Consider the following 14,072-nt stretch of genomic DNA (forward strand, 5'->3'; position numbering starts at 1 on the left):
GCAGCAGGCAGACTTAAGTGAATACTACTTCACTAGAGGGTCAACCCCTTTGCAGTGGCAGGTAATAGTGCTCATATGACTTGAACTCATCTCACCTGCAGGGTACAGCACATACAAAAGTGCAGTAGCTACAGCACAACCTGTTGCACAAGCAACCTTTATGTACTGTAGTTACTCTAGTTTGTCTCTACCCGTATAGGGGAAATAATTAGATTATATCTGAAAAACAGAAGAACAAGCTAACATCCTGTTTGGGTTCTTCAACATTATTTTGGTGCTTTGTGATGTGTCATTGCCAAGGTGCTGGGCTTGTGACCTAATTGGTGGGGGGTTTCATGCAATAAAGGCCATCTGACTACAGAGTGAAGCATTGCTTCATGGGCCAAGGTAAAGAAAACACTAAATCTGTTAATAACTAAAGTCATTAATTATTGTTACAGCCTATTATATATATATATATATATATATATATATATATATATATATATATATATATATATATATATATATAAAACATTCCTGTACCATCTACAATAGGCTCTATTTGGGTTAATAAGATAAACAGTGGTTAATTACTGTTAATTACTTCCTGGTTTCAAAGACACGCTTCATTTAAAAGCTAAATAAGGTCATTACTGTCCAGCATTTCTTACTTAAACCATAGATAAGGCATGTCTTGTGCAGTTAAATGTCTAAAGGATGTTAAATGTTGGTGGAGCATGTCAATATTGCCACTGTATTAATTTATTTAGGCATTTTACTAACTTTTACAGACATCTGTAGAACCCAATACCTTTTAGTCTTATTGCTGTTAGAAAACAAATGTTTTATAAAGCGATCATTTCAATGTTTTTTTTTTTTTTTTTTTTTATGTTACAGGGTATCTCTGCTTGGATAATCACTTTATCATTGCATTTTGACAGATGCTCCTCTATACAATACTCACGTTTATCCAAAGTACACTGTTGACATTTTGGGGTGATAGTAAGTAAACGTTTTCTACAGTGCTAGACATCATTCTGATAAGGGAAATGCCAGATACTATCTGTAGTCTATACTAAAATATGTGTTATGTCTATAAGCTTCTTATGATCCCTCGGCACAGGTGTTGAAGAATGAAAGCCCCAGGCTGTTATTTGTATTTTCTTCCTGGTCTCAGACATTCTCTTCCTGCCAGGAAACAACTTTAAAAATCGATTAACTTGGCTTCAGGTACAGCCACCGAGCTAGTATTAAAATCTGGTCGGATCTGGTTAGACTGTCCATGTCTTTACTGCTCATCACTCGATGCACTCATCTGTATTGATGATCGGTACTTTAATTCAGAATGGACTATGTCGGTAAGGAAAAAACATGCATCTTTTTGCAATTGTGAAATTATCAATATTTTAATATACTATAATCGCTATAAATTTAGTTTTAAAATTGTATTTGTTTATACTGTCATAGCTTATTATTATATTCTAGAAACTAACAAGAGCATCTTTTTAAAGCATTAATTCCGGGGGTTCTATAAATCCGTACCTGACATACATTTCATGTCATACTGATATACAGACTTGGAGACAAAAGCCCCCCTAACATCCTTGGCTTATCTCATTGTACTCTAGCTGCACTTCATAGTTATCAATTCAGTAAGTGGTTCACTAAAATGTTATAACATGATTGTTAATATATAGTAACGTGATCCTCAGCTTCGAGTTGGTACAGTAGGTTTAAATGTTTTATGTATTTAAAATATATAAATGTGTATATATGTTAAATATATCGTTAATGCTTTTAAAATATAAAGTAAATATATTGAGAAATATAAAATTCATATGGGAAAAATACATGTATACATTTGAAATATTACATTTCATATGTACTTGTATATGGCACATAAAAATATATATATTGTAGACAAACAGGGCACTTAAAATCAGCTTTATGGCTTAATAAAGGAAGCAAGATAGCTCTTTTTAAAACACCAGAGGTGTTTATTTGGAAGAGATTGCCAAAATCACTGACTCCCGCTCACTAACACAAGCACATGCACGCAGGCACCTCCCCACTCTTGTGGCTGCACACACCTCTGTGACTTTCACAGATAACAAATCACAGAAATACTCCCAAATGAACAATAACTTGGAGAATTATCACAAAAACAGTAATCAAATATTTACAATAATCAACAAATAATCGCAGTTTCCACACAAAAAATCCCAACCCCCAGCGTCCTTTGCAAGCAACTAATTTACATTAGTCCGCTTAGGCACTATCTATATATGACAAATACATATTTAATGCTTTGTATAATAAATATATTGATTAATATTAAATTTAAATTTAATTTAAGGTAAATACATGTTTCAATACAATTAAATATATGGTTTATGTACTACAGTATATGGTATATATTTAGTTAATGGTTTATCAATGTTTAATCAATGTCTAAGGTCAACATCACATATTGGCATCATTATACGCTTCAGGGAAACTTATGAATACCTTTTTTTTAATTTAGTAGTTGCCAATTGATTTTTACCGTTTTTCTCCCAATTTGAAATAGCCAATTATTTTTAGGCTCAGCTCACCGCTACCACCCCTGCGCTGACTCGGGAGCTTTGTTTTTCAATGGTTTGAAAATATTATCCAATGATGGTTCAGTAAATTATCTGTTTATTTCTTTCTTTATTGTAGCTTGTATACTGCTTGCGATTGGGCTGCTTCTGGTTGCTGGTACTGCAGTGACAATTGTTTTCATTGTTTTCAAGAATAAAAATAAGTGTTTCTTCAAATGCACTTATCTGTTGAAGCTGTGGCATAAAATTAAAAACGGTAGGTTTTTCTGATTACATAGGCTTTATAGATGTTCAATGCTGTTAATAATACTGTTGAAAGCATTATCCGAAACATTTGTCAAGGACTGGAACAATAGTCATTTATATCAGTCATGTTTATGTGTCTTGATAATTTATTCATCTAAAAAAAAATATTAACGACAATCATATTATCAGTGATTATCATGCTGCTGACTGCCATCTGAAGCTAAAAAGAATCATATTATCAGTGATTATCATGCTGCTGACTGCCATCTGAAGCTAAAAAGAATCATATTATCAGTGATTATCATGCGGCTGACTGCCATCTGAAGCTAAAAAGAATCATATTATCAGTGATTATCATGCTGCTGACTGCCATCTGAAGCTAAAAAGAATCAGCAACACTGCGAATGACATTCCGTTTTTAGAAGCTGTTGAAGAGAGGCATTTTTTGCAGAGAGAGTTAGTAAGTATAGTAAATAATGATCGAACAGAAACAGCAGTATAAGATCATTTAAAACCCACATTATAGGAGACAGGTAATTAATGAAATATTCTGAAAATGATGATGGTGTATTTCCCTTCAAGTAAATCAAGTTTAATGCAGGAAATGTACTGTGTGGTAAAATACCCAGAAGTTCCTGGAACTTGTAACAGGGTGAATTATTTATTTCTTCCTGGTAATTTATAAACAGAGACACACCAATGTAAACACACATATAAACACATATAAATGTATGTGTTCATACTTGCATATTGTTTAAGGAATAGTGAATTAGGTGTAATACTGTCCTAACTTCCATAAATTTTACCTGTTGTGCACTTTTATAGTTATATAGGTCTGAAATGTACAGTTTTGAAAGAAATAGCAAATGTGTATTTTCATTATATCGGGTACTAAATCAGGTTAAAGAAAGTTCATGTGTTTTGTTTTCAACACTGCACATTTGAGACCTGTATAATGAATTGAAGTGAACAACAGGTACATTTTGTTAGCTGCAATCACTTTAACCATGTTGTCCTGTTTTGTCAAGAGAGTTATAAATCTCCTCCAGTAAAAATGTATTTTCTTTTTCTTTAATTCAAGTAACAGAAAGGGCAGGGGGAAGAGATAAACACTGTGAACCACAGTCAGAGAAAGCAGTAGAACCAAAGGCGCAGCAAAAGAGAGCACATTTAGATGAGAGACCAGCTGCCTTTCCTCAACCAAATCTGAAGCATTTGCCCATGCAACCAATAGAAAGGATCTCCGCTTTGCCCTGTGATGAAAAGGGCCCTCTCGGTACAGTACCTTCACAAAAGCAAAGCACATTTTCTCAGAACAGGGGACTAGTGTGTTATTTATAAAAAAGAATAAGAGCTCCTGAGTGGCGCATCCAGTAAAGGCACTCAGCATGGAGTGCAGGATGCTCTCTATACCATGGAGATTGCAGGTTCAAATCCAGGCTATGTCACTGCCGACCATGACCGGGGGTTCCTAGGGCAGAGCGCCAGCGGGTAGGGAGAGCTTTGGTTGGCAGGGGAATCCACGGTTTGCTGCACACCAGCGACCCCTGTGGCCAATAGGGCACCTGTAGTTCTGCAGTGGGGCCATCAGATCTGTGTTGTCCTCCGGCACTATAGGTCTGGTGGATCCGCAGTGTGAAAAATGACAGATTGGCAGGAACACGTTTCGGAGGACGCGTGTTCCAGCCTCCGTTTCTCGAGGGGGTTGCAGCAGTGAACAGGCATAGAAATAACAATTGGGCATTCCAAATTGGGGAGAAAACCGGGGTAAAAAACCATTGGCGACAACTACATTTTTAAGAAAAAAAAAATACATATAAAATTAAAAAGAATACATTGACAATTATTATCTGAGGATTTGTGTACAGATAGAAAATATTAGGAGAAGGTATACTGTATAAAGTGTCTTCCTCTAGTGGAGAGGTTGCTAAACTTTTTAAAGTAAAGGGACCACCTTACTGTTTAGAGGATTTTGGTTTTTTTTTTTTTGACAGTTTATTTGTGTTAGAAGGAGCCATTAACATTTAGAATAATTTTTGCCACATAGCCTTTTGTTACTATGTGCTATGTCAACATTGCGTTATAGGGCAGTGTTCATCTAGAAGTTTTCGATTAAATCCTGAATCCTTAGACAGTGGCCAGTGGATTTAAGCCACTGTCTTAAAAACTTTGCTTTTGACATTAAAATCATATTTTTAAAAGTGAACAGTAAAGTAAAACACTGGATTTGTTTCAGCATCACTTGCAAAAGAACAGTACCATCAGAAGAAAAAAGAAATAGTGGGAGGTGCTGTCACTGCCAAGAAGCCAAAAAAAACTAGTAAGTACTTAATATTGACATCTGTCTAGTGGGGATATTTTTTTGTCACTTTTAAAATTTGTCTCAAGGGAAAACACCACAGCCAGTCATCACATTTGATCATTACTGTACACATATACTTGATCTGTATTTTGTTGTAGGTCCTGTTATGCCAACGGCACCAGATGCCTACAAAAAGGGAAAGGAAATCAGTCCAGAAAAAAGTACCATAGGTACATTGTGGTACTGTATACGACAGTAGTGCAACAGTATTGCAAATCAAAAACGTTGTAGTAAGAGTCCAACATCGAAAGTAAAATGCTAAACATTAAATTATTGTGAAATCATATTGAATACTTAGGGTTCCCAGTTTTTAGGGTTTTGGAGATTTTTTGGCATTTTAGTAGAGTTATTAATATTTTAAAGAAAAGGAAAGCCCAATAACACTATGCTACCAAATGTAGTATTTTATGGGTCAGTCATTACGGGAAGCAGCTGTCCCCTGAGAACAAACCAGCATATCCAAAGGTGAAGTTCCACCTCTTCTGGGATTGTTGTCTTTTCCTTGGCCACATGAGACTCTCGAGAGACAGGCTGTCACAGCCAGTTTCTCATCTGTGGCTTTCCTCTGTAAATTGTTTTAATCGATTGTTATTGCAACACAACAGAATAAATACATCAATAAATACAAAAAACAATACAGCCTACAACTGCGATTAAAGAATACATATTTATTTTGTACATGCTTAAGTTTCTTTCAGTATTTCTAAAAGTGCTGTACTGTTGAGGGTTTCATAGTTATGGATGGAAATCTTAAGAATGGTAACATATTGGCACGCCTATGGTCACATTCTATAAATAAAGTTTATAACTTAGGTTTGGGAGGATGGACAAACCCTCATTCGCTACATCATTCAATTATCCCCTATTCATTCCCTACTGATTAATCATCACCATTATAAATACCCCCTGTGTTTCATTTTCGCAAACCCACCTCCCGCCCCCTGTCACCCACTTCTGTTACTCTTATTCCCAAAGCTACGGGGGGGTCTCCTGCCTCGTCCGACGGCCAGGCACGGGATCTTTAATCCAGATAGGTGAAATGCCAAATTCGTTTAGTTCATTCCTCGCATACTGCATCAATAAAATACTTTGTTTTTACCTAATCAATAGCGTTGTGGGGCTTGTCCTGAACTACTGAGCTCTTATTTGGCTTGATTACCAAGAAAAGTGAGAGGGACAAGAAGCTTATGCATGGTGCATTAATGATAACCATAAAATACTGGCAATAGCGTTTCAGTAAAGAAAAATCTAACGGCATGCAGGATCTGAAGTGTAAGATCATAGTGATAACAACATATTTCTGATTACTTTGAATGCTATTTTTATTAAGAGAACAGTTTTTTTCAGGAGCTAAATGTTTATGTGGGGGGGGGGGGGGGGGGGGGGGGCTACCAAACTCTAATAGGTAGACCCTTTAAATCAATATTCACTCACTTTGCTTTGATACAGTTCCAGTTTAAAAAAGTAAATTAATTGTGTTGTATCATTGTAAATCATTGCACTACAAGTAGACCCACATTCCTATTCGCTTCAGTGAAGCAGCTCAGCTGGGTACATTGCCATAATTTGATCGCTGATAAATGACTACTTACAATATAACTCAATTTTCTAAAGGGGAGTTGCGACACACACATTCCAGTTTCAGATTAAAAACTTGATAAACAAAAACACATTTTGAAACAGCAATTCTACTTCAAGTCTCAGAGTTATATTAACAAATGTATTCTTCTAGTTCTTTAGATTCACTTTCAGTCATCCTGGTGATGTTTAAAAGCCAGAAGTTGAAAGCAACTCTGTGGCTTCAGTATAGCTCTCAGAATCATGCACTGTACAACCTACGAGTACAGCAGAGTGTAGAGTGTAGCCATTAGCGTGTCTCCCTCCCTCTGGTGGATTAAATAAATACTTATGTAAGAAATACAATCTTTCATCTACAGTACAGAGAACAAAATGTGTTATGTCTTCCATCTACTAGGGGCTGAGTGTTGCTGGGGTACAGGTTAATGGTTACACTCTGGTGTACTAGGTGTAATTGGAGATCCGACATGTTTGAGAGCTATATTGAGTTTACAGGGGTTCTTTAAACTTCTGGCTTTTAAAGCTACCAGGGTATAATGACAAAAAAATTATACAAAGTGAATCTAAACAAGAAGAATATATTAGTTAAGATCTTTCATACCTGCACCAAGTTGCTATAGCTATAGCTCACCTATGCAGTGTTGAAAGTAACATATATTATAGCAAATATGTATTTTCATCTAAGAAAATATTATATCTGATACCATAGTAAGTTAGTCTAATTTCACCTGGAAAAAAAAATTGTCCCCATCCTTCAACATCTTCATTCCTGTGATTTACTAGCCAACTGCTTCCCCTAGTGACTGACATGCTTTTCAGTCATAGCTTTGACCCCAGATACACAGTAAATCTGTAACAGACTACCCAAAAGTAAGATTTATGGAATTATTTCATTCCTTTAACCACTGTAATCCTGAAGAACAGGAAGATTAAATCAATTACAAACAATAGGTATCACTCACAGAAAGATACTTCCTTACTGCATATGATGGTCCTAACATATTAGGTAGTTTGACTATACATTTTACATTCTTACTAAAATGAAAACACTTAACAAATCTTTATTGGAGCTGTTCACACTATTTAAGGTTCATATTATTTCCATGAAACCTTCATCTGTTACTGATGAGTTAAGCTTATCACTTGGCCTTATTCAAAGCCCATGTCTCGGTACTTTTGAACAGATGTATTGTATTGTAAACGTGTGCATATTGTAAATATAAGTTCAAAACCCTCACTCATCAAAATATTAGGTCAAGAAGGCAAACACTTTGACTAGTGCCTTAAACGCTGTACTCATATGTACCTGTTCCTGATAAATTATGTGAAGGTTATGGTTTCAACCCTAACTTCAAACAATCATAGGTAAAACTATAAAAGCTAATTAATTTGGACCAATGTTGACAAAAGTCTTTAGATCTGTTGACCTTCAGCCCATTGTGAATTCAAAAGCATTTACATTTATTTTTCATTTTTTTCTTTTCTTTTTTTTTTTTTTTTTACAGATTATTTAAATTCAAAACAAGGAACTGGAAAGCTAAACATACAACTCTTTTACAACACAGACAAGCAGCAATTGTGTGTAACTGTAGTGCAGGTACAATGGACTTTATTATAAATATTACAATACTGTTTAGAAAATCTAATGAAGGTAAATAAAGAACACCAAATAAGAACACCACTTTGCCATACACTAAATTATTTTCAATAAAGTCATTTGAAAGAAAGTCATTTCAAATTGGAGACTGTAACCCAGATGGATGTGCAGATTATAAATGGTCAATGTAAGACACATTAAGCAGTACAGTATTCATATTTGTATTTAATATATTGCAAAACAACTCTAATCTAATACAAGGAAGTTAGTGTCTACTTTGGATTTAAAACGTAACATTCCATCTAAAATGTTTGATCCTATCTTTTACCAACAGGCTAAATACTTGTACATAAAAATGAAACATCTAGATACTGCAGACACTTACATTAAAGGAACAGTGTTACTGAAAAAACCTTTCAAGTTCAAAACCTCAGTAAAAAAGAAATCCAATGTAAGTTACTTACCAGGCATTTGGTATTCATTTCCTGTTATATTTCAGTTTTTGTTTGTATACCTTAATGACTGTATGTACCTTAATACCGTATCTTCTGGTATTGCACTCATAGGACCCGATGTTTCAGGAGGAATTTATATGTTCAACCAGCCAGTCCTCATTGATAAATACCAACCTTTTGCTTCAAGTGATGTCCCTTACGCCTCACAGGCAGACACTTGGACACTGTGCTGTGCTATTAAACACTGTTGGCCCACAGCAGCAGGACTTGTGGCTAGATCTTCAGCAGTGGCAGGGCACCCAGGTGAGTAGTTAAATTATTTAAGGCATTCTTTTCTTACAAAAAACATAACAGTAATAGTACGCAAGCCTACAGTTCATTAATAAGCAAAAAAAAAAAAAAATGTGTGCAGTCTCATAACCTTTTAGGTTTTAAAATAAAACAAATACACTAAAATGCTGTAGTGTAAAAATGTCAGGTTTCATACTCAAAAACAGTTAATTATATGTTGATTTTATTGCAGTGTACTAATATAGAACATCTGGGCTGTGGAACCCATATGACGTTAACATTCTTATACCACAGAATGTTCAATATACTGGATTGGATGCTTCATATTTGAACCCCTGATTAGATCAGAACCTGAAGCATTTGAAAACCCTAAACATGGTTCTAATGTTTTTCATTTTTTGTCCAAACAAGGCGAGCCAAGGAGCTCTCTGTGTGGGTTTGTGCTACAATTCTGGTATGCATACCATGGAGCTGAAAATACTGGAAGCAAAAAACATCATCTCAGCCAGTGAGTGAGATTTACTGTTCACACATCAAGACAGATTGTTGGCATATTTTAAGATTATAGACTACTGTGTAAAATACGCAAAGCACTACATAGCAGAATGTTAGGCTTTACTTTGAGCTTCACTGATTGGGTTAAATCTGAGGCCTCATCTATGTCTAAATGTTTAAAATGTGCGAACAATTATATTCTACGGGGGGACGGACAGATTTTACTTATTCTTTAAATGTATAGCAAGGGTACAGTGGTACATGATGGCATTATTATATTCCGAACAATGATCAATTACTGTTGGATGTCTATTGTACAAGAGTTGTATGTTGATCGCACCATATTTAGTGTCATGTAATCGGGTTACAGAAGCAGAAAATGAGGGCAAGTTCAGGCTTCAAAGCAGATCACATGATCTACTGGGGGTTTGGAACCACCTTCTTATTGGTGAACAGCAGAGTTTCTTGTTATACCTAATCTCCCCCACCCAGTTAACACTGTTATTGTACATAAGGATGCTGCACTGCATTACCTCTGCTTCTTCACAGATGTATTTGTCAAGGTGCAACTATTCCAACAAGATGTAAGGCTGAGGAAAAAGAAAAGCAGGTGTGTGAAGAGTACAATAGGGTTCGCACGCTGGGAGGACAGGTTGCTGTTTCAGCTGCCATCCACTGATTCCCTCCTACCTGGGGTTCACTTTCAATTGCAGCTTTACAGCAAAGATTTCGTCAGAGATGTTTGCCCTTCGGGAGAGGTAAGAGATCAATCTTATCACTATAAAAGGAAAAAAAAGCCTCTGTGGCTAACTCAGATGTATTCAAGTAAAAAATAAAAGATGAAATAATCAAAATGTTTATAAATACACCAGTTCTTTAAATATATTGTATATTTACACACATTTTAACCTTTAAAGATGAGCAAAAGTAAACATTTGTGTACAGTGCACAGCAGATATTTAGAGATGCATTTCTTCTGACATTGGAGTAAGGACAAATAGCTCCCTCCTGTGTTAAAGTCGTGTATTTAACTTGAACAGTATGGTAAACTTAACACAAAAGGTGAATTAATAGGATAAGAGAAATGTAAATAAATATAAAGCTTGCTGATGAGATTACTTTAGAATACAGCAAATAGACAGAATCCTCCAATATTATAGATTTCTGGATCAGGGTAATTAACATTTCTGGAAATGAAGCCCAGGTCAAAATAATATAAACTGTCCAAAGTTACTGACTGTGTTCTTAAGCCTCTCCTTGTAATTTATGCATCCCATATGGCCCAATTATTTATTTATTTCTTTATTTATTTATTTATTTACTTACTTGCTTGCAGATGCCCTTATCCAGGGCAACTTACAGTTGTTACAAAGTATCACATTACAAAATATCATATTACAGATGATAGGAGTTACAGAATACAATAAAATCAGTGGTAAGAGCAAGTTCAAAAAATAAAAAAATAAAATAAAAATGACAATAAATAATTACATCTGAGAGTGATTATGACTAAGAGCAGTTAAGAGTAAATTCCATTAGAGCAAGTAGTAAGTATAATAAATGGATAAGAACGATTTCAAATAAGAGCAATTACAAAAAAAACATGAATACGGTTACCTTTCGGAGTAAAATCAACTACAAGATACAGAAAGTATAATTATAATTGAGAGCAGTAGTAGAATACAACAAAGTGTGGAGCAGTTCAGTGCAAGTACAAGCTGATGCAAGTACTGACACAGTTGGGTGCCATATAGTCCAGTATGGTCGAGAGTTGTGAGGTTTACAGATGCTGTCTGAACCATTGTGTAGGCTGGTTAACACTGAAAAATAATAAACATGGGCCACTAAATATTTGTGCAACAACTGTGTGCTAAGCATAGGTGGTCCCAGTGCAACCAGTGCATTCAAATTCTTTGCCATATCCTATATGTACCTCAACAGTACTAAATATCTGTACCAGACTTCTTGAAATATAACAGTCATATGTTAGCCCTCATTGAATCAAACTCTTTAAATAGAATCCACTGAGTTAAAGTCTAGATCAGTATTTTCAGTATGTAGGCACCAGTTAAAGTTTTACTGATTTTATGCTTCCTTCCTTAGTTAACCTTGGGCTGGAAAAGTGAAAATGTTGCTCTGGAGCACTGGAAAAACACTGTGTTGAACCCTGGAAATACTATCACCATGTGGCACACACTTAGCTGATGGGTCAATTGTAAGTCTAATTCTGAAATATGAAGGGATGGGGGGATTCTGATAAGTGGCTTTGTTGAGGTTTCATACGCACAGCCTTTTACAGCCACTTCCAAATGAAATTAATTTTGGATCCCTCTTACACCAACTACCAGCAGTGGGTTTATAGCTACCAATTTGCAAGTGTTTTGGTGGGGTTCAGTTCATGGGTCAAGGTTGTTTCTATCTTATAAAATTGCAAGAATAGAAGGAGCAATCTCATTGGCTTTCAAGTGTTCCAACTTGTGCAGATATGTGACCATACCAGCACAGCTTGGAACTTTTAGAACCATTCTGCCTGATTCACTTGGCAACCAATTGACTTTTGGAGGGGTAAGGTAGAGTGGGGGTGTCATTTTATAAGTGCATTACCACACTCTAGGGTGTTAAAATATAGTCCAAAGTCTTGGTCGCCTTATGCTGAACAATACCCCTAGGCATGTGGATTTTGCATCATATTATTATCCCCCATGCAAAGGAGATATAGTGGAGAAGGTCTTATGTACCTATGTTTCACACTTTACACCTTTTTACAAATATCTGGAGAATCGATTATCCAATTTTCATGAAACTTGGTATTCAAATTGTTTAGCATGTTATTTAATGTCAGATTCTGGGGATATGGAGGGGGGGGCTGTATGTCCATTAATCAATCTGCCTATATGTCACTGTAAACGGGGCGAGGAGCCCTGTACAGTGTTTTGTTTATTTATTTTTAGAACGGGGTCTCCCAGTCCGCCCCTGTGCAGTGTATTATTTTGTATTTGTTTTGTTTTATGATTTATGTATATAGATGACGGCGAACTGCCGTGTTATTGTATTTAAATGTGAGCAAGTGTTTTGTGTTTGAACTTTTTATTTTATTTTTGTATAAACTTTGTGTTTGAACATTTTATTTTATTTTTGTATAAACAGCGCACGCCACGTCTTTTTGGAACTGCAGTACTGCTTTGAGCTTTGGTTCCTGACTCTGGCCTGACGTCACCACTCAGCCATCCCTGTCACAGTCACACCTACATTTTTGCAGTAATCTGGAAAATTGCTTATGAAATTTGATCAATGTTGATCAACTTTTTCTCATACTGATAGCTCAAATATTACATTTACAGCCGTGGCTGGGGTGTATGTTAATGACATACATATTACTTTCTTACCCACCCTTTTGGTTTCTTTTTCCATACCTTGCTGGTATGCCTCAGTAAAATGCAGATGTTTACAGCTATTAGATGTATTTAAGAATGTATACAACAAGCAATTGTATAGTAGATTCATTTGAAATTGACTGCTCAAACAGCACTACAGTCTACTAAACCAGAATGAACAGACAACACCACTATAAATATTAGCCTTGACCAGGAAAAAACAGTGCTGGCCAGTGATCATTGCTGAAGTTTCTGGACTGGGCAGTCTAGTATGTTCTACATGTAGGGGGTACAGTTCATATTTGTATTTTATATGTTGCTGATTAATTTTTTGTTTTGTGTTTTTTTCTTCAGTGCAGTTAAGTTATACAATGGTGTAAGTTCGTTTGAACCATGATGCCCTGACTGCTGTAGAATTGTAATTAGGACTTTTTTTGAAAGTGTTCTTTTTTTCCTAAAGAGTTGAGACCTTGTAGAATATTTGTAACTAGTTCAGCTGAAATAAAATGTATTTTTTTTATTACTGTTTTTTTTTTTTTTGTATAGGGTACTGCAGTACATACAGGATTACTAGGATTACTGAAAATAAGATTGTAGGGTACTGAGTTCCTGTGATGTTACTGTACTAGATTGCATATCTGTGTACAGCTATGGCCAAAAGTTGTGCATCACCCTACAGAATTAACTAATTTTAAAGTCGATTGAAACCTGCTGAATAATGCTACGTTAACAAAAATACTATACTTCTATTATGGTTTCCGGTATCATTTTGAATTTTGTGATATCATTCTGTAGTTTCTTTGATTACATGATGCTAAATAAAAGATCTGAAGTATGTTGATATAGTTTATTTTTTATTTTTTTTATTATGTCTCAATCCTAAAATGCCATGTGGCAAAACTTTAGGCCATAGCTGTGAAGTCAGTGGTGCCATTTAGTTACCCCCCACTTTGTTTCATACCCCTTGTTAATTTTAGGATCAATACACATTAATGCAGACCTGTCAACTCTCCCTTATTTGCCAGGACTCCCGGGACAGATTTTCTCCTGTACTTTGCTCAAAACTACTATTAAAACCCTTTATGTCAGCAAACTTTTAATTTCTGCAAA

General features: G+C 35.5%; 1 protein-coding gene across 2 annotated transcripts; it reads left to right on the top strand.

Moving 5' to 3' along the window:
- The first annotated feature begins 1,232 nt into the window (after positions 1–1,232).
- Positions 1,233–13,781, top strand: LOC117410445 (tandem C2 domains nuclear protein-like). 2 transcript variants are annotated; one of them, XM_059025490.1, is made up of 11 exons: positions 1,233–1,340; positions 2,683–2,820; positions 3,892–4,086; positions 5,047–5,130; positions 8,256–8,347; positions 8,682–8,798; positions 8,914–9,105; positions 9,505–9,601; positions 10,138–10,346; positions 11,692–11,803; positions 12,736–13,781. In XM_059025490.1, the coding sequence occupies exons 1-10, from the start codon at positions 1,328–1,330 to the stop codon at positions 11,791–11,793; spliced, it is 1,239 nt and encodes a 412-aa protein (XP_058881473.1). In that variant the 5' UTR covers positions 1,233–1,327; the 3' UTR covers positions 11,794–11,803; positions 12,736–13,781. The 2 variants fall into 2 exon arrangements, with proteins under 2 accessions (XP_058881473.1, XP_058881474.1); XM_059025491.1 differs by having other exon boundaries at positions 3,898–4,086.
- Positions 13,782–14,072: the final 291 nt, after the last annotated feature.

The sequence above is a fragment of the Acipenser ruthenus genome, chromosome 6 (genome assembly GCF_902713425.1).
Source record: "Acipenser ruthenus chromosome 6, fAciRut3.2 maternal haplotype, whole genome shotgun sequence".
Classification (NCBI taxonomy): Eukaryota; Metazoa; Chordata; class Actinopteri; order Acipenseriformes; family Acipenseridae; genus Acipenser; species Acipenser ruthenus.

Excerpts from the sequence above, each read along its gene's own strand:
- LOC117410445 (XM_059025490.1), top strand. Across the intron at positions 2,821-3,891 it reads GTGGCATAAAATTAAAAACG|TAACAGAAAGGGCAGGGGGA; the intron begins GTAGGTTTTTCT and ends CTTTAATTCAAG. Across the intron at positions 5,131-8,255 it reads CAAGAAGCCAAAAAAAACTA|ATTATTTAAATTCAAAACAA; the intron begins GTAAGTACTTAA and ends TTTTTTTTACAG.